Genomic DNA, 20,172 nt, shown 5'->3' with positions numbered 1-20,172 from the left:
AGAGAGAGAAAGAGAGAGCAAGCAAAAGTGGGGGGGGGGGGCGCAGAGAGAGAGGGAGAGAGACAGAATCCCAAGCAGGCTCGCATTGTCAGCTCAGAGCCGGACAAAGGGCTTTATCTCATAACCATGAGATCATGACCTGAACCGAAATCAAGAGCTGGATGTTTTAATGACTGAGCCACCAAGGTGCCCCTCTTTTGATTATAGATGAGGAATTAAAGCCCAGAGCAGCTATATGGGCTTGTTTTGGGGCACACAGTAAATTAACAATGGAACCCCAGGCACTCCCTCTCTGGCTTCTTGACTCCAATTTCTTTCCTATCTTCAGTTCTGGGTCCCCATCTCCCCATCTCCTCCACCTCCTGTCTCCTCAAAGGAAATCTTCACAGAGAGGCTCACACTTTATAAGAAACATGCACATCAATTCTCCTGGTGCTGGGTAGACAGCAACTCAAAATGGGCACCCTTCTCACCTCCTTCCCTCATTCTGACCCACCCCACTCCACCCCACCCAGGAGGAAGCTCATTTTTGGTAAGTATCCTCAATATAGCTCTTTCTGAAAATGTTGGGGGCACATGCCAGAGAGCTTCCTTGGGAGGAGAGCCAGTATTGTTTGCCCTTCTTGGGAAAGGGGAAGAGACAGTGGTGGCTTGGGTCTCTATAAATGAACATATGTGGGCCTGGAGCAGGACTGGAGACTGGCAATGTGTTGCAAATTTCCCTTTGCCTCACTTCCCAGACTGGGAACCTAATGGTCACCTGGCCATTTCTTTGAGGCTTAGAAGTCATGAGGTCTGGTGTTACCCTACCTGAAATTTTGTTTATTTGGCTTTGGGGTGAGTCATTCATTGACTTGTTCATTGGTTCAGCAAATGCTTGTTGACTACTGGCCACATGTCAGTAGTCTTTCCTCTGGATACCACAGTGAATGCAACAGGCAAGATTCTAATCAGTCTGGAAAAGGACACAGCTAGTTGGCAAAACTGTTAGTTGGGGGTGGGGTAGAGTGGGGTCAAGGTAGAGATGTAAAGGGAGCTCAGAGAAACAGGGTAGCAGGGAAAGCCTCCTGGGGAAGAGACCTCTAAGGAGGATGGAAAGATGAGTGGCACTTTAAGCACCCAAGAGTATAAAGAGTGTTCCGGACACAGAATAGCATGTGTGAAGGCCTGGAACCTAGAGACAAGAGGCAAGAGGCAGGGGGAGGAGGTAAGTAATAAAAGATGAGGCTGAAAGGTGAGGCTGGGGCTGGGTCACGAAGCCTTGAAAACCGTACTGAGTGGAATGAACTTTACCCTAAAGATAATGGCTAAGCCACGGACAGGATTTAAGAAGATCGTGACGTGTTCAGATTTGTGTTTTAGAAAGATCTATTTTGGTTTTGTGTGGAGAGGTGCTGTTCACTGGAAATGTGACAAGAGCCACAAATGTGAGCCACATGTGTAATTTAAAATTTTCTAGTCGTCACCTTAAAAATGTAAAAGGATGTAAAAAGAAATAGGTGAAATTTTTAAAAATAATAGATGCTATTTAATCCAATATATCAAAATACTATCATTTAACAGATAATCAATAGAGAAATCTTAATAAGATATTTTACTTTTTTTTCATATTAAGCCTTCAAAATCCAGTGTGTATTTGACACTGATAATGCATCTCAATTTGGACTAGCCACGTTTTGAGTGCTCAATAGCTACATATGTTTGGTGGCTACCGTGTAGATGCAGAGAGTGTGCTTGAGAGGAGCAAGAATGGCAGAGCTGTTGCAGTGGACCTGGAGGAGGATAGTGGCTTGGGGACAGAGACAAAGGGACAGATCTCAGAGAGATGACTCCCAGGCTGCCATACCAGGCCAGAACTTAATACCTATAGACTCCTTTTATCTGAAAGAGAAATAAACTTCTATCTCATTTGGGCCATTTTACTTGGGACTTCCCTGCTAGTCACATCTGGACCTAATTTTATTTTATTTATTTATATTTTAATGTTTATTTATTTATTTTGAGAGAGAGAGAGAGGCAGAGTGCACACATGCACACACGCACACACGCACAAGAACAGGGGAGGGGCAGAGAGAGAGGGAGAGAGAGAATCCCAAGCAGGTTCTGCCCCAGCATAGGGCTCAGCCTCACAACAGCGAGATCATGACCTGAGCTGATATTAAGAGTCAGACGCTCAACTGAATGAGCCACCCAGGCACCCCTGGACCTAATTTTAAAGAATATAGCACCTCAATGGAGATCTCTAATGGATAGTTAGATCTGATGGGTCTAAATAAGTAGACAGGTCTGAGAAAGCTACACATAGATTGGAATTTCCAGTCCATAGTTGGTCATGAAGCCATGGTAACATAGAAGATCTCCAAGGGAAAGTGGTCCAGTGAGAAGAGAAAAGAATCTAGAACAGAACTCTGAGGAACACCAGCACTTAGGATGGGCAGAAGAAGAAGAGCCTGCTAAGGAGACTGAGAAGGAGCAGCCAGAGAGGTAGGAAGGCATCAGGGAAGTGCTGTGCCATGGAGCTTAAGGAGGAGAGAGTCCCAAGGAGGGTGTGACCAACAGTGGTAATGGCAGCTGTCACTGCTTGCTTCTGTAGGTGTGGATGGCACCAGAGAGTCTGAGTAAACCAACTCCGGTTTCTGTTGCAGCCCGAGTTCCAACAAAGGCTGGTCACATCATCCTCCTGCTCAGTGCCCTTCAGTGGGCTCTGGGTTTCTTAAGGATAAAGTTCTAGCTCCACAGCATATCCTTTAGCCACCTCCAAAGTCTGGCCTTAACTTTTCTGTCCACCCTGTTTCCTTCTCCAGAACACTGCTCTCCTGCAAGGCCTGACTTCCTACAATTCTCTATCTTAGCCAGTGAGCTTCTCTCTAACTAAAGAAACGTACTTCCTCCCTTTTCTTTTTTTTCCTTCAAAACCTACCATGCTTCAAGACTTACCTCAAATGTCAACTCTTCTGTTCCCTGATTCTTCCAGAAAGATTGATTACCACCCAACCCTGTGTCCCCCATGAGCATTTGTTCACTCTTGATCACAGTTCTCATCATAGTCTAGCCTGGGGTCAAGTTGGTTGCGTACATGTGTGTCTCCCCAGCTAAAAGGCTGTGAGGGTGGAGAAGAAGTCTGAGGCTACTTCTGGATACTCATCCATGTCCCGTTTCCACAGAGCTTGTTACAAATGTTTAAGAAATGTTTATGGATTTAATGAAATTTTGTCCCTCACAGCCCTCAATTAATAGTGTGGTTTCTGGTTTTGTTTTTTTTTTTTTTCATATCACTTCAGGGATTGGGGGGGCAAGGGAGACACTAAAATAGAGAGAACTCTGATTTAGAGGAAAATAGACAAGGAACTGAGTTTAAATCCAGCTGCTCAAAGAAATAGTTCCAGTCTGAGCTTCTCCTGACCCAGGAGCTTTTATCATCTGAGTGCTGGAGAACCACCTTATTCATAGGAAAGCAAGAGAAAAATTAATGCAATAAAAGTTGGTACCTTGAAGAGGTGAACAAAGGTGACAAATCTCTAGCTAGACCAAGAGAAAAGAGAAGACTCAGTTACTAAAGTCAGGAATGAAAGAAGGGACATTTCTACAGATCTTAAAGAAATAAAAAAGATTATAAAGTAACACTATGAACAACTATATGCTATCAAATTAGGTGACCCTAGATAAAATGGACAAATTCTTGAAAGACACAAACTACTGAAACTACTTCATGAAATAGATAGATAATATGAATAGACCTAAAAGAAGTAGATTGCTTTGGTATTTTTAAAACTTCCCACAAAGAAAATTCCAAGCCTAAATGGCTTTACTGAATTCTACCAAATGTTTAAAGAATAATATCCATCCTCCACACTCTTCCAAAAAAAAAAAAAAAAAGAAAAGAAAAAGAAAAAGAAAGAAAGAATAGTAGGGAACACTTTCCAATGCAGTCCAGTATTATCCAGATGCCCAAACAAGACAAAGACATCACAAGAAAACTATACATCAATATTGCTTATGTATATAGATACAAAAATCCTCTGTCAGCACAGAGCCTGATATGGGGCTAGATCAGTACCTGAGCCAAAGTCGGCGCTTAACCAATTAAGCCACCCAGGCACCCCATAATAACATTAAAAAAAAAGAATGAGGGGCACCTGGGTGGCTCAGTTGGTTAAACATCTGGTTCTTGATTTTGGCTCAGGTCATGATCTCATGGTTTGTGAGTTCAGGCCCCGCATCAGGCTCTGCACTGATGGTGGGGAGCCTGCTTAGGATTCTGTCTCTCTCCCTCTCTCTGCCCCTCCTCCACTCATACTTTCTCTCTCTCTCAAAATAAATAAATAAAATAAAACATTTAATAAAATACAATAAAGAATGAAATACTTAGGAATATATTTACCAAAAAAGTGAAAATTATAACAAATTATAACACAACTGAAAATTATAACACATTATTAAAAGAAATTAAAGAAGACCTAAATAAATGGAAAGAAATCCCATGTTCATGGATCAGAACATGTTAATATTATCTTAATTATCTTAATATTGTTAAGATAGCAATACTCCCCAACTTGATCTATGACTTAACATAATCTCTATTGAAAGTCCAGCTGGCTTTTTTACAGAAATTGGTAAGCTGGTCCTTAAGGTAATATGGAAATGCCGGGGATCCAAATTAGACAAAGAATCTTGAAAAAGAAGAGCAAATTTGGAGGACATTTCCAGATTTCATAACTTACTAAGCTATAGTGAGAATACAGTATCATACTGGCATAAGGATAGGTAGATCAATGGAATACAATTGGCAGTCTAAAAAAGAAACACATTTATGGTCAATTGATCTTTGATAAGGGTGTCAAGACAATTTAGTAGTGAAAGGATAGTCTTTTCAACTAAAGATGTGGCACAATTGGATATCCACAAGCAAAACAATGAAGTTAAACCCCATCTCACACCATACAAAAATTAACTCAAATAGGTTCATTTAGAAAGAGCTAAAACTCTTAAAAGAAAATGTAGAAGTAGATCTTTGTGACCTTGGATTAGGCAATGATTTCTTGGAATGACATCAAAAGCACAAGGGACAAAAAATTTGACAAATTTGTCTTCATCAAAATTCACAACTTTTGTGCTTCAAAGGTCACCATCAAGAAAATGAAAATACAACCGAGGGAAAAAAAAGAAAATCAAAATACAATCCACAGAATGGGAGAAAATATTTGTAAATCATATCTCTGGTGAGGGTCTAGTATCTAGAATGTATAAAGAACTCTTACAATTCAATAATATAAAGACAATACAAACCTAATATAAAATATAAAAATGGGCAAAGTATCTGAACATATTTTTCCAAAGAAATATACACACTGCCAATTACATGAAAAGATGCTCAAGATCATTAAACACCAAGGAAATGTGAATGAAAACTACAGTTGGCTTCATACCCTCTAGGATGGCTATACTATAGAAGACAATAATAGGTGTGGGGTGAGAATGTGGAGAAATTGCAACTCTCATACACTGCTGGTAGGAATGTAAAATGAAGCAATTGCTTTGGAAAATAGTCTGACCATTCCTCAAAAGGTTAAGCATAGCATTGCTATGAAACCCAGCAATTCTACACCGGGGTGTATAGTCAAGAGAATTGAAGTCATATATCCACCCCAAAACTTGTGTAAGAATGCTTATAGAGGCATTGCCCATAACAGCTAAAAAGTGGAAACAACCCAAATGTCCATCAACTAATGAAGGGATAAACAAAATACGGTATGTTTATATGATGGAATATTAACCAGTCATAAAAAGGAATGAAGTACAGATTCATGCTATAACATGGATGAACCTAGACAACATTATACTAAGTGAACTAAGACAGTCCTAAAAGACCAGGTATTTTATTATTTAAAAAATTTTTTTAAAATATTTATTTTTGAGAGAGAGAGATAGAATGCAAGCAGGTGAGGGGCAGAGAGAGGAGATACAGAATCTGAAGCAGGCTCCAGGCTCTGAGCTGTCAGCACAGAGCCCAATGCAGGGCTCGAACCCACGAGACATGAGATCATGACCTGAGTTGAAGTCAGATGCTTAATTGACTAAGCCACTCAGGCGACCCAAGACCATGTATTTTATGACTCAATTTGTAGGAAATGTCCACATTAGGCAAATCTATAGAGACAGAAAGTACATTAATGGGAACTGGGGACAAATGGAGGAGTGACTGCCAATGAGTATAGGGTTTCTTTTTTGGGTGGTGAAAATGTTCTAAAGTTAGGTAGTGGTGATGGTTGCACAGCTCTGTGAATACTAAAAACCATTGAATCGTGCACTAAAGCTGCTATATATGTAAAAACAGAATTAGCTTATTACGTTGAAATGTAAGGTGGGCCTCCATATCCTAGTGAGAAGATTTTTTTAAAAAGTTTTTGCCAACTGGAATATACTTCAATATGCCTAGCAAGGCAAAGTTTTTCTTCAAAATTGTTCTCAGAGAGGAAGGCAAAGTTGTACAGACCTCATTTTTTAGGACTCCACTCACCATTCCCCACCTCACTCTATGGGACTGAGGGTGTGAGAGCTTAGTGTTTGTTTTTATGACAGTGGGAACAAGGTTCTCCCTCATAAATAATCTTGCCTCCCACTCTGGAGGCTCTCCAAGAGTAGACATCTGTGTTTCTGCCTGCCCAGCACCCACTCTCTTGCTTCTTGCAACTTCATGTGGATTTTCCTTCTGTCAGATATTCCCCCCTCGATCTCAGAAGGTCTTTCAGGCTGCCTTCACTTCCAGGGCCAAAAAGTGGACCTGTGAGCCAATCTGTCCAATGAGATGCCCTTCTTTGGGAATTGAATCGACAGTTGGTCTGACTCAAGGAAAATGCCAGTGATTTGCCCCACTGAGATGCCCTGGGAAACTATTCCATGGTTCCTACTCCCTGGAGTCAGGGGTCTACTCTGGTCCTGCTTTTTTCTTCAGATGTTTCGTGCACTCAAGAACCCTAACTTGATCTTTTGCACAAGGACTGACAAATTCCATATTACTCTTTTGGTTCTCCCATGGCAGGGGCAGGGTTCCTCAGGATTGTGCAGACAATGACGGAGGAAGACTCCTAAATTATGAGGAGTTGTGATCTAGAAACCACTACTTGCATTGGAACATCTTTTTTCTGGTTCTTTCTTGATGACCACTTGCTTTAATATTTTAATTGAAGCTCAAACATTAATTGAACTTTAACTATGTCAAGGCACTTTGTTAGTTGAGAGAATACAAAGATGAACAGAATGATATCCCAACTCTGTTGGGTGGTGGGAGTATAGAGGAATGCTCTCTGAATTCTAAGAGGATCAGAGAGATCAGAAAAGAGGGTATTTAAGCTTGGCTACAGGTAGAGAAATTTCTCTAACCCACAGGGCAAGTATCCTTTATGATGGGGTATTGAAATCAGAGAATCATAGACCTGTGAAATCTGGGGGCTGACAGGGACCTTATAGATTATCCAGTCCTACATTTTCTAGATGAAGAAATCCATATTCTGAGGAATAAAATGATTTGACTGAGCCAATTTGGGCTTAGGACTTCTCCTCTGACTCCTATTCTAGTCTCATCTCACTAGTCCTTGGGCACATGGTTGACCTTGGCTGGCTCCTCCAGGTTTTGGGGGACTTGGGGAGGAGGAAAGGCAATATTTAGGACTTGGTAAATGGTTGCCTAGGGAAACATGTTTTCCAAGGCCACTCAAGAAATCAGTGGGGAATTGGGGCAGATTCCAGTCGTTCTTGTCACATTGCTTTCTTCCTTAGGTTCCCCCCCCCCAAAATGGGGACTTGGCAGAGGGAACTGGCACCAGGGTCTGCACTGTACTGAGTTTGAGGGTGTATGTTCCCACCCTTCTCCATCCTCCTGAAATCCTTGAAGCAAGTCAACAACTCAAGGGCTTGGTGAAACGACTTTTGTCATTGCCATGCTCTATTTCTTCTCAGTGACCTGGTCAGCTGGGGTGGAAGAACCTTTGGTTATTTTACCTATAAGGGTCAGGATATCAGCCAAATACCCAACAGGGAGTATGAGGAGGAAATCAATTCAGACATCAGGCCTGGGTGTTCCCCAGTGCTGACAATGGTTTACCTTAGCCAGCAACTTGTTCTGGGCAGGAAGGGCCCCAGTGTAAATAGCATGCTTTGCTAGTTCTAGGGAAAGAGAAAACCCAAATACGGTTCTTTGGGTGGAGGAAGGGATGGAGTGTCCTTCTAATCCATGTTTTTCAGCCATGGAGTAGTTTCATCCACATTCATGGTTTTTATCATGATGTGGGCCCTGATGGCCCCCTAAGTCCTGACCTCTCCACTGTGGGAGTCCCGCAGGCCCTACCCTAATAGAAATGATCAATGTAACCAATACTTCTAGAGAACTTCCCACGTAACAAGAACTGTGCTAGATTCTACAGCCCATACATAAATAAGATGTAATCCCTGTCTGCAAAGAACTACAGACAAATTTAAGCCTCACAAGTTTAATAGAATGTGGTCAGTGATAAGCCCTGGATGTTGTCAAAGCATCTGGGATTCAGGAAGGCTTCATAGAGGACACTCATACCGACGAGTTAGCCAGCAATGAAAGCCACAAACCTCACAGGCAAGGGAACCACATGAAAAAAGGTGTGGAATCTGGGTGTGAGGAAAACCACAGGCAGTAGACAGTGTTAGTAGAGCACGAAGAGGGAGATGGAAAGTGTGGGGAGATAAGGTAGGGGTGTGAGATGGGGGAGGTAAGTTATGGGAAAGAGCAGTCTTTTTTTCTGAGCAGGGACGCAGGATGTGCCTAGGAGATTTGCATTTTAGACAGAACACTTCAGTGTGGATTTGGGGAGGAGGAGCCAGGATTGAAGGCAGGGAACCAACTAGAAGAGATGATGAGTGCCCCATGCAGGGTATTCATGATGAGAGGGGGCACGGACTGGAGAAATAGCCAAGAGGTGGGTGATGACAGACCTATGGTGGGTTCTAGGGAAAGAGAAGATCCCGAACACAGTTCTTTGGGTGGAGGAAGGGATGGAGTGTCTTTCTAATCCATATTTCTCAGCCATGGAGTAGTTTCATCCACATTCATGGTTCGCAGGTTTCTGACTTGGTGCCTGGGTAGATAATAGGGCCGTGAACTGAGGTAAGAAATACAGGGAAGGGAAACAAGTCTGGAAAAGAAATGTGGATGATGGCTAACATTTATTAATCACTTATATGGACCAGGCATCATGCCAAGAGTTTTTCCAGTATTTTCTCCTAACTATGAAGTAGATACTGTTCTTGATTTACAGAGGAGGAAAATGAAAATCTGAGATGATGAATAGTTTGACTAGATCTGCACAGCTGGTAGACTGGTGGAAAGAATTTCGAATCCAGGCATTCTGGCACCAGGGCCAATGCTTCTAATGACCAGGCTTTGTATGTGTGTATGTGAAGAGTCTGAGGAGCCCGTGGGACACCCACAGTGGGGAGATCTGAGATTTGGGGGGGGGGACCATCAGGGCCCTAGGGGACCCTTAGGTTAAAGAAGGGAGCAAGGGATAGGGGGCCCACAGATAAGGCAAGAATGAAAGTCCCCTGTGATTTTTACATTTGAAGACACGGTTATGTCATCCGGGCAACAGATAACTGGGCAATCACGAATGTGTAGTGGCATCAAATAAAAAGATCCACCAAGTTAAGCTGACGTATTAATTACAGCAGTTCCTGTGTTGCATAGTAATTACCCTAAACAGTACGCATTTCACATAAATAGCAGTAATTAGTATAGCACAAGTTTCCCAAACTGTGTCCTGTGGAATAGTAGTTCCTGGAGACGTTAATAAACGTTTGGATGAAAAAGGGCTTAGGAGTAAGGCAAGTTTACGAAATGCTGGTATAATTCAGATAGAAAACCAAACCCTTGGTTTACAGTTTTTTCTTTTCTCGGTTAGGAGGCAGGATAGCGGAAGGCTAAGAGTATAGGCCCTGGGAACAGACAGCCTGGGGCTGAATCCTGCACTGACAAAAGCTGGGTAACCTTGGGCAAGTTACTGAACTTCTCTAAGGGGTAGTTTCTGCGTCTGTGCAGAAAGATGGTAATACATATTCACTGTAATTGTTTCAGATTTAAATGCAACAACACATTTAAAACACTTAGAATAGAGCCTGGCGCAGAGTGAGGGCTCTATAAATATTAATTATTGTCTATAAACCATACTATTATTAGCAAGTCTCCATGATATCCCACAGAGTCAGTCTTTCTCACACGTATTTCACACACACACTGACATTCATATTTCTTAACAGCAAAGCACTGGTTCTAACTCTGTGCCCTTACCTCCACCCCACCACAGCCCAGGACCGGGAATGACCAAATGCTTGCCTACTCTACTCTAAGCATTGAGGCCAGGGAGAGGGAGGATTTATATATACATCAGCAGTATGGCCTTGGCAGGGCCACCACTAGTTCAGTTTCCTCTGTGCCCACTTGAAAAAAAAGTACGCATCTTTTGGGTGAACGTTGTCCTGTACCAGGGCACGCAGTTTAGCAAGTGAAGTGTAGGCTATATTTTAGCTCTCACTTGCCTTTTAGCCTGAATGTCATTGTACAATGAACAACCTGCACAACCATACATGGCTGTTCTGATCTTTAGACCATAGAAGGGGCTGGAAGCTAATGACCATTGGAGAAGGAGGGTAAGAGTTCTCCTCCCAGTAATCCATGAGATTAGCTCTCCACAAACCTTGAGGTGATAAAGCATCCTTCTTCATCTCCTCCCTCTCTCCCCACATGTGCCCCGCCCCCCATTCATTCACACAGAGGCTGACATCAGAATACCCTGGGTGTGAGGGGATACAGCAGGCCTCGTCTATTTCTCTGAAATACCGAGTTTGGGAGATGATAGAACTGTGGCCAGCAGAATGGGAGGGCGTGATTTCTAGGTTTTCCCTAACACATAATGAACATTAAATTATGATGCTCCTCACCAGAGAAGACCAGGGCCAGAGCAAGTCTGACTTCCTGACCATGGTTTGGGACAGTGAAGGGAAAATGGGAATGGGAGCTTCTTAATCCTCACTGTGTGGCCCAAATGCATAGCTCCCTATACAGATTCTCACCACCCCTTTAGGTAGATACTTCCTTTGTGAAACAGAAGGGAAGAAAAATGCAGACATTTCCTGTTCTCTGGAGGTGGGTGGGGTAGAGTGGAAGGCAGGCACCCTCCCAATGGGCACATGCATTAAGGCTCACTCCCACAAATAGCCCCTTCAGCCACCAGAGGGGCTGCTGCCTAGAAGCTAAGACCAGGCCTGACTTGCCAGTGATCTGGTGAGGGCTTTGGTTCTCTCCTCTGTAAGGTGAGAAATATGGATGGCCTGAATTTTAAGCCCCTCACATCTCTGCCATACTTTGGTTCGCACGTCTAGGGGGTTCTATTCACTCCCCCTCCAGTCTAGACTGACTAGAAATGGCCTATTCTCACCTCTATCCCAGGAGCCTGCGTGCCAAAGACCAACCTCCCTTCTCACAACTGTGCTTAGGGTCGGCCTCCATTGCTCTTGGTGATAAAGAGCAGCTGGAGCTCCAGCTGGGAGTTTAGGTCCTGTGGCCTTGAGACTCGGGAACAAAGGCTGAGCTGCGTGGGGAAGGGACTTTTCCTGAATGTAAGGGGAGGGGGAGCCCTTGGGGCTGTTTGTGCCTATACCTCTCTGTGGAGCAGGCTGTTCCTCTTCTTCCTACAGATCTGGGGGGAGGAAAGGGGTCCTGTCTTTTCCTCTGAGGCTGATGACTTCACCTCCTTCCCTGCTTCTTCCTCAGGTTAGGATCTCTACCCCTTCCCCAGCTGCTCCCCGGGTCTGAATCTCCTTCCCTCTCTCTTCCTTTATTCTTCTTGGGATTGGGGTCTTTATACCCCTCCCTCTGTCTAAGCCTTGCCTCTTTATTCCTTTTTAGGCCTGGCCTCCTAGCCCTGGTAGAAGGGTCTGCATTCTTCTCCTTCTTTCTCTTCTTAAGGCCACATTCCCTCCCCCAACCCTTTCCAGCTCCCCCTCCCTCCGCCCCGAGGCATTGTGGGAGGAAACAAGATGTGGGGCGAGAGAGGCGCGGGGAGAAGCCCGCAGTGCGGGGCCGGGCGGGCGCAGCCAATGGGGAGGGCGGACGGCGGCGCGCGCGGCGGGGGGGCGGGGGCGGGGCGCTATTTCAGTGGGGGCCGCGCGTCGGCCGCGCTCAGCGGCAGAGCGGAGCGGAGCTGTGAGGCGCCAGCGCGGAGCAGGCGGGCGGGTCGGCGGGCGAGAGGCGGAGCGCGGGCGGCCGGGGAAGCTCGAAGGGCCGACGGCGACGGCGAGCGCTCGGCCCGGGGCTGCGGGAACCGGAGACCGCGGCGGCGGCGGCTGCTGCCGGAGGAGCCGAGGGGACACCGCCCCTGCCCGCGCCCAGCCTCAGGCCATCGCTGCTCTCCCGGGGCCCCGCGCAGACTAGCCTCCGTGAAGGTGAGCGGTGGGTGGGGGCGTCCCCGGGGCGGCGGCCCGCACCTGTCGCGTGTAGGCCCACGCGCCGGGCCCAGCCCCGACGCCCGGAGCAGGGCTGGCCTCGGCGTGACGCCCCCGGCGCCCCTCCTTCCCGGGGCTGCGCCACCCCGTGTCCTGGCGACCCCTGGGCGCGGCTGGAGGCCCTGGGCTGCGGAGGTGCGGCTCCCCGCCTCCTCCCCGCCCCCCACCCCTACAGTCTCTGCGCTGCGTGGAGGCCCCTGGTGTTTGGGGCCGAGGGAGAGGGGGTGGAGAGGGCTCGGGCGTGACGCGGCGCCTCCTGCCGCCGCCGCCGCCACCCTCTGGGGCGTCCTTCCTGCAGCGAGGACGCCCAGTCACTCCGGCGCTGCTCCAGGCCGGGCGGGGGAGGGCGGCTGACCGGCCGGGGCGGAGGTGGGGGGAGGATGCTTTCTCCTTCCCCAGGTGCTGGCCTTTGGGGACCGCCGCTCTCTGGAGGATGGCACGGTGGAGGGATAAGCCCCCTTGGAGATCTCAAGGGAGGAAATACAAGCGTTTGTGTGTGTTGGGGGCTGGGGAGGGTAGGGTGGTCCGTTTTTCGGAGGCTTAGCCTTTTCTGTTGCAAAACCGGGGTTAGAGGATGGGGAGCTGTCCTGGAGTGCCCTCTTCGCTTTTCACAGGATCCCCTGGCTCTTGACTGAGGCAGCTGGCCTGGGGCCTTCTGGTCATTCTTCTGTCTGAAGGCCCAAGTCCCCCTTTTTTTTTCTCAGGAGGGAGGGGTTAGGCAGGGCACCTCCCTGTCCTTTTCTCATTGGCACCTTGGACAGGGCAGGTTGGGGCTAGGCCTCCCCTCTCAGACGCCTGGGGGGCCAGGGGTGAAGAATCGTAGCATTGTAGTCACAAGACCCAACGTTATGTAACTGCAGGCTCTCTCCTACTAGAGAGTAAGGTGGCTTTTAATTATTGTGACAAAGTTGTTCCTTTGGACTTTGGTGGTGAGGCACTGGAGCAGGTGAGTTTGCTGGGAAAACCGGTGCCAATTTCATGCTTTAACTTCGCAGTCTCTAACCAGGCCCCACCCCCACCCTAGCGTTTGTAAACAGTGCCCCCTTCTGAGTGGTAACCTGGCATAGGGTACCAGGTGATACTAGTTTTCTTCAAATATAAAGAGCCTTATAGTATCAGAACATTCTTCCTCTGCTGCTGTTGTATATCTGCTCAAACTCCTTGAAGTTGCCCCATATCATATTTCAACCATTGGTTTTTAAAATGAAGATGTTGTTTTGCCCAAGGTCATGTAGCTCGTCAGGCCTCGAACAGGGTTCTCCGGACCTTTCCTCAGCACCAGGTGGTGCACACAGACTCCTTGAGGCTCTTTTTCTTTCGGGTGTGGGGCAGAGGATGCTGGTCCACTAACCCTTTGCTCTGCCAGTCTCTGCTGAAGTGGAACCAGCCCTGCTTAGTTTGAAAGTGCCAGACAGAGGTGGCCTTGGGTGCGGTCAAGGGCTGTGTGGCTGGCAGCTGGCATGTATACTTTCTTTGCATCTGGTGCAGGCTGAAGGAGTAATCATGAGTTCTGCTTTCCCTTTCAGTTCACCCAGCTCACAGGCTAGTGTGGACTCAGAGATCAGGGTGGCCTGATACCATATCAGGGTATCATTCCCATATCAAGGTATCATTCCCAGGGGTCTCTCTTTGAGTGGGCAGCTCCCCCCACCCCCGCCTTAATATCAGACAGGGCTGGAATGACGACATCTTTTGTCCACTGGGTTGGATGACAAAATTCCTCTTTGGGGGGGGGGGGTCAGTGTGATGGGACTGTGGTCAAGGACAAGATTGGATTTTGCAGCTCATCTCTGTTCTTGCATCTCACCTCACATGCTATAGACTGCCAGGTGGATCCTGACTAGTTTTATTGGGGTTCCTGTCATTCTAGGAATGGACCATGCAAGGTGTATCCCAGAACTCTGGTTGCTGTAGGATGAATGCCATGGCTTAGATAGCAGAGATATGAAAAAAGACTGTTAATAATTTCTTGCCTTTTGTTAGCTCTATCACTATCACTGGGCATTGACAACCTTTTTCTGTGAAAGACCAGATAGCAAATATTTTAGGCTTTATAGGCCATGCATTCTCTTTGCAACTAACTACTCCATTCTGCCATTGTAGCCTGTTTCTGTAAAACTTTATTTACAGAAACAGATGGTGGGCTGAATCTGGCCGACAGACCCCAGTGTAGACTGTCCTTGTTTGCAGATGTTCTCATATTAACCTTAATTAATCCTTATAGAGGATAGAGAGCTATCCTCATTGCTAAAATGGAAGTAATGAATGCAGTAAGGCTAAGTGACTTGCCCTTAGACTACAAGACTTCATAGTCAGGACCAGAAGTCAGGCCTACTGATTCCTAGTCCCATCTTGTTTCCACTATGATACCAATGATGCAATAATGGTCATTAAATTAAGGATTTATTGTGTTCAGGTGTTAATGCCACCTAGTTTACCCTTGATAACCCTGAGTCTCCATTTTAAGATGATGGTATGAAAGCACAGAGGTTAAGTAACTTGCCCAAGGACACAACTAGTAGGTTATAGATACGTTGTAATGTCTTGGCAATTGATGCTTTTGAAAATATCAGAAATAAATAAGTTGGAAACACCTCATTTTACAAATGATTAAAAACTGATGGCTAATTATGTCTTTTTTACTATCTACCTTGTATTTCTCAGGCTTGGGAACCATGTCTTTGCTTAAAGCTTAGGACCTCCTCCTAATTAATACCTCATGTCTTTGTTTTCTGTTGCCCTCACTCTCTGTACTCAGCTCTCCCACTGAGGCTCCACATTCAGCTGCTAATGCTCATTGCTTAGCGCATGGGGCTGTCAGCTTCACCTCTCTGCTTCTTCTGCAGTGTCACGATGTCTGACCGGAAGGCAGTGATCAAGAATGCAGACATGTCTGAGGACATGCAACAGGATGCCGTTGACTGCGCCACGCAGGCTATGGAGAAGTACAACATAGAGAAGGACATTGCTGCCTATATCAAGAAGGTGCGCCCAGAGAGCTGTGCCTTTTAGCCAGGGATGGGGATGGGCAGCTGAGCTGGGACTTAGGAAAGCAGGTATAACCCATGTCAACAAAACCCAGGAGATTGCAAAGCAGACAAATTAGGGAATGATTCTTACCAAAGCCTTCACCTTAGGAATTCTTAACAGGAACTCTGCCAAAGTGTGCGTGTGTGTGTGTGTGTGTGTAGATAGTTATGTGATAATAGATAATTTATAGATAATTATTGCAAGGCATTGGGGAGAGAAACTTGGGATCAAATATGACCACATTAATTCAGAAGTATTCAAAATGTAGATAAGGATATTTGAACAGATAATATAAGATCATACACAAATTTTCAGGGAACTGCATCATTTAAAGTGAGCTATCCCTATAATAATCCCTATCATGTGGTGGTTTCTTTTTCTTTTAAAAAGGACACAGGTACTATATCATCTCTTTCTCCTCACCTTCTTAAGAAAAGGGTGGGCTTGAATATATAATATTGGATGAGCAATATGGGCAATAGGTTTAGTCCCTGAAAAATTCCTGAGTGAATGAGTGAATGGATATGGTTAACATGGTGAAGAAGCAGCTGAGCTAGAGGTGAGAAGTGGTACCCAGGGTCTCTGATTTTGTTTCGAATCTATGTCCATTGGTGACGTAATCCAGTCTTTGATATTTTCAACTCTTATATCCCAAAAAGGATGTCTAAGTACAGTGGTATTCTGGTCCATAGAGGTGGTAGGGTATCCTTAAGTTTTCCAGAGTTTTGCTTCTCTATGCAGGTAAAGAGGAAACTCTGGAGTCCTGAGAGACTTTCTGTGTAAGGAGCCAATGGGTGCAGACCCAGCAAGGCTGCTGGGGGTGCTAGCTCCTTGCTGAGTGATGGCCTTATCTGTCCTGTACAGGGAATCTGGAATTATGGACTTTGAGGGTCAGGAGAATCCTTAGATTATATCTGTCCCAGGTTCCTTGTTTTGCTGACTGAGAAAATAAGACCCAGGGAAGTGACTATGGCTCTCCTATCTTACACAGAGTAAGAGTCAGCATTAAGTCTAGATTTGGTGATCCATGCCCTTTCTACTGTTCCCTAATACCTCTTGGAGTCCTGTGGTATAGGGGCTGTGAGGAGTCCAAACAAGTTGAATGTTGAGCACCTAGGGGACAGTCCCAGGGTTGGCAGCTTTGCTAGGCCCATGGTGGAGGGCTGCTGCATGGCAGGGTGCATCTACTCAGCCATCTGTTTCCTGCTGCATGCATGGAGTGACCGGGAATTGCCTGTCTGATTAGGTCATAAGGATTTCCTAGGTTGCTTTGGTGCTGAACTTGTGCCCTTGAGAGAAGTGAAGGAAATTGCCTTGATCTCCTGGCCGATGTCCTTGTTCTGCATCTTACAGCCCACATGGTGTCTGGCACATAGGAATGGGTTTAATGTTGACTTACAAAGAACTGCTTCCTGGTACTCCTGACTTTGGCTGTAGGGTCTTGCTTCTTGGCATTTGGAAATGCTGGTTTAATAATGTGGGAGGCAATGGGTGTCCAGTCAGGGAGGCTCTTCTGTTTTCCACATGCTGCGTGACTCTGGAGTGGTCGTTTATGCCTCTGGCTTCCCTGACTCCTTTGCTAAAGAATCACAGGGTGGGCTATGGAGTAGGGTAGCTAGGAGGAGGGGAGATGATCGGGGTGTAAAGTGCTAGAGAGAAATAACAGAGCCTTTGCGGTGTTCCATTATTAATGAAGGAAGGAGTGTCCTAGCCAGCCTTAACCTGAGCTCCTGAGGTTTGGGGAGCTGAGGCCATGGGCTAGGGGTAGGTGGGGGATGATAACTAAATTAATCAGATTCCTATTCTGATTTCTCATCTTCCAGCTGTCCTAATCACCTTTCTTCTCTCCCTTTTATTCTTCTTTTAGGAATTTGACAAGAAATATAACCCTACCTGGCATTGTATCGTGGGCCGAAATTTTGGCAGCTATGTTACACACGAGACAAAGCACTTCATCTATTTTTACTTGGGTCAAGTTGCAATCCTCCTCTTCAAGTCAGGCTAGGTGGCCACAGTGAAGGTGTCAGTGGCGGCGGCAGCGATGGCAAGCAGGCGGCGTTGCTGGGACTGTTTTGCACTGGGGCCAGCATCAGGATGTCCTCTCCAATGGCTGTGCTACTGCATGGACTGTATACTCGATTTCATGTGTATGTCGCAGTAAACAAAACCAAACTTCTTTCTGTTTAGTTGCCTGGGGAAGAAGGCTGCTTTATGTTTATTTTTCAAGACTTAAAATTTTTTTCTTTGGTTGTATTGCACTAGAAAGTCTCTCCCACTCCTCCCTCTTCTCTTTCTCTCCCTATATAAAATAAAAAGCCCTCCACAAAGTCTGTAAGCCTAGGAGGGCTGGGGAAGGAAATTGGTTTCTGGAGGTGGAAGTAAATGTAGCAGCCTCCTCCTGGCAGCGGATGCTGCTTTGGGAGGGCCAGGGGGGCTGCAGGGGGGGCGGCATTAAGATTGGCAGGGAGAGAGGGATAGGAAGGAGGTAGGGGGATTGATCTAGTACCAGGGAGAATATTCCACTGAACTGTGATTTCACGGCTTGGGGCAAAGGGTGGGGTGGGGGGTGGATTCTTTAAGGGGCCCTGAGACGTGTTTGTCTGTGGTGTGTGGGAGTGGGGAGCAGACTTGTCTTGCTGTCTTTGTCAGAAGAGTTTCTAAGTAAGGGCTGTGTCTTTGTGGATTACCTTCTTTTATTCTTCCTGCTGGAGCTCCTGCTAGGAGGATGTTGGAGGTAGGATTAGCTTGATTTTTTTTCCGATTCATTCTTCTCTCCTTCTGTCTGCTCCCTGCTTAGCCCTTGGTTTTCTCATTCCTCTGGAGTTCTCTTAGAGCAGCCCCTGTTAGTTGGCTGGCAAGGGAATTTCTGGTGACTGTAGTACCTTAGTTAAGTCTTAGCAATCAAACCAAATCAATGTCTCCCTTGATTCTCCTCTGTGTATATGTATGTATGTGTGTGTGTGTCTTGGTTTGGGGTAGAGGGGAGGGAGGGGCAGGACAGTGTGGAATCTCTAGGGTGTATGGGTAGATAGGCTGCACAGTTAGTTCTAATTGGGCCTTTATGTTAAAAAATCTCTGGGGCTGAAGATAGTTGTCAACTCCCCAGGCCATCTGGCCCAGACACTGCTTGCTCTATGGCTATCTGCTCCCCAGAAGGCTTTGGGAGGATTATCCATGAGGAGATGGCTATGATGCCATCTGCCCTGGAACTGGTTCTCCATGGAGAGGGAAAGTGACGTTGTGGGTGGTTGCAGCCTCTTGTGGGAGGTAGGGATAGAAGTGATAAAGGGCTGTGAGGACCTTTGGGGGAACTTTGGAGGGGATTAGTCTTGCAGTGGTGAAGCTGGGTATCAGGCGATGGAGCAGGGCCGCTAGTGGCAGGAGATTCCAAGGAGAGTGTGGGGGGAAATCTTGTCTGTTGATCAAACAGGGATGGTGGAGGGAGGGCAGTCATTGCTGACTGAGCTGCTGATTCTTGTAAATCGCATTTAAAACTCTCATGTGTAGGGTTGACACTATGGGAGGGGGGTGGTTGGGATCCAGCTCATTCTTTTTTCTTTGTTTTTCTAAGTCCATCCTTGGGGCTGGTGGGGAGGCAGGAGAATGCCCCCTCCCTAAGCTTTTAGTGTGTGCCGAGTTTTCTTTTTGATGCTGACAGGGGAGGGTGGGTACGGGGATGGTGAGTGAGTTCCCTATATCAAACCCTTCGGTGGGCACAAGATTGAGTGCTTGGTTTTAGGTTTTGTTTTTTTATGATTGTCCAGATCTGTGTTTCCCCCTGCCTTCCCAGACTTGTGTGGCCAGTTGGAAATGTCTGGTTTGTGTTCATCTCTCCCTCATTTCTGGAGCAGGGGCTGAGACCCCACCACATCTTCTATGCTCTGCATCCATGCCTCTTTTGGACATTAAAGGTCGATTGATGCACTTCTGAGCTGTTTGGGGTTTTTTTTTTGGGGGGGGGGGGATGGTGGGTAAAAGGGTTGCCCTGGTGGCAGTGATGCCACATGGGTGGGGGTAGAGGGTATCTAGGGTGGAATAGAATTGGGGCTGAAGAGTTAAGACCAGGCAGAGAGACTGATTGGCCCGAATTAGGTCTTAGTTGTAGGGTCTAGTCTGTGGCCCCTTAATGGCATGGGGCAGGGCGGGGAGAGGACTAACCAGTAGTACTTACCCACAGGGCTTTCTAGGTATCTTGGTGGAGATGGCCAGATGAGCCACTTTTTGGGTCTTTGGTGTAGTAGATGTTGCCTCCCAGTTTCCAGCCCCAGGTCCAGATGGCGGTTTCCAGCTGCTGTCTTAGACCTGAGGAGCTTCTTAGCTTCTTAGAACTCTTGGCCAAAGCTCATAGCCCTCCTACTCCTTATTCTATGCTTCCCTGAGACCTGGACACTGTCTGTTAGCTAAATGCTGCTTTAGCTACTTAGAAATGGAAAAGTAGGGGATCTTTAGAAAAGTGGAAACACTTTTGGGGGAACGTGAGTGATTCCCTAACTCCTAGGTTGTCCTGGTTGTTCCACATGGGGTCTCCTCCCACACACCTGAAGAAATCAATACTTCTGAAAGGATCTGCCCACCCCGAATGCCAAGCAATTATTAACAATCCTCATGGAAGTA

General features: G+C 46.4%; 1 protein-coding gene across 5 annotated transcripts; it reads left to right on the top strand.

The window, feature by feature from the left end:
• Positions 1-2,401: 2,401 nt before the first annotated feature.
• DYNLL2 (dynein light chain LC8-type 2) lies at positions 2,402-19,487 on the top strand. Of its 5 annotated transcripts, XM_042967436.1 has the most exons (4): positions 12,924-13,022; positions 13,404-13,474; positions 15,375-15,513; positions 17,426-19,487. In XM_042967436.1, exons 3-4 carry the CDS (start codon positions 15,382-15,384, stop codon positions 17,561-17,563), a joined length of 270 nt encoding a protein of 89 aa, XP_042823370.1. In that variant the 5' UTR covers positions 12,924-13,022; positions 13,404-13,474; positions 15,375-15,381; the 3' UTR covers positions 17,564-19,487. The 5 variants fall into 5 exon arrangements, with proteins under 5 accessions (XP_042823372.1, XP_042823374.1, XP_042823371.1 ...); XM_042967438.1 differs by lacking the exons at positions 12,924-13,022; positions 13,404-13,474 and adding an exon at positions 2,402-2,484; XM_042967440.1 differs by lacking the exons at positions 12,924-13,022; positions 13,404-13,474 and adding an exon at positions 11,255-11,337.
• The last annotated feature ends 685 nt before the right edge of the window (positions 19,488-20,172 follow it).

This window comes from Panthera tigris, chromosome E1 (genome assembly GCF_018350195.1).
Source record: "Panthera tigris isolate Pti1 chromosome E1, P.tigris_Pti1_mat1.1, whole genome shotgun sequence".
Lineage (NCBI taxonomy): Eukaryota > Metazoa > Chordata > Mammalia > Carnivora > Felidae > Panthera > Panthera tigris.
The sequence above is the reverse complement of the archived record's forward strand: the minus strand, read 5'-3'. Positions and strand labels throughout refer to the sequence as shown.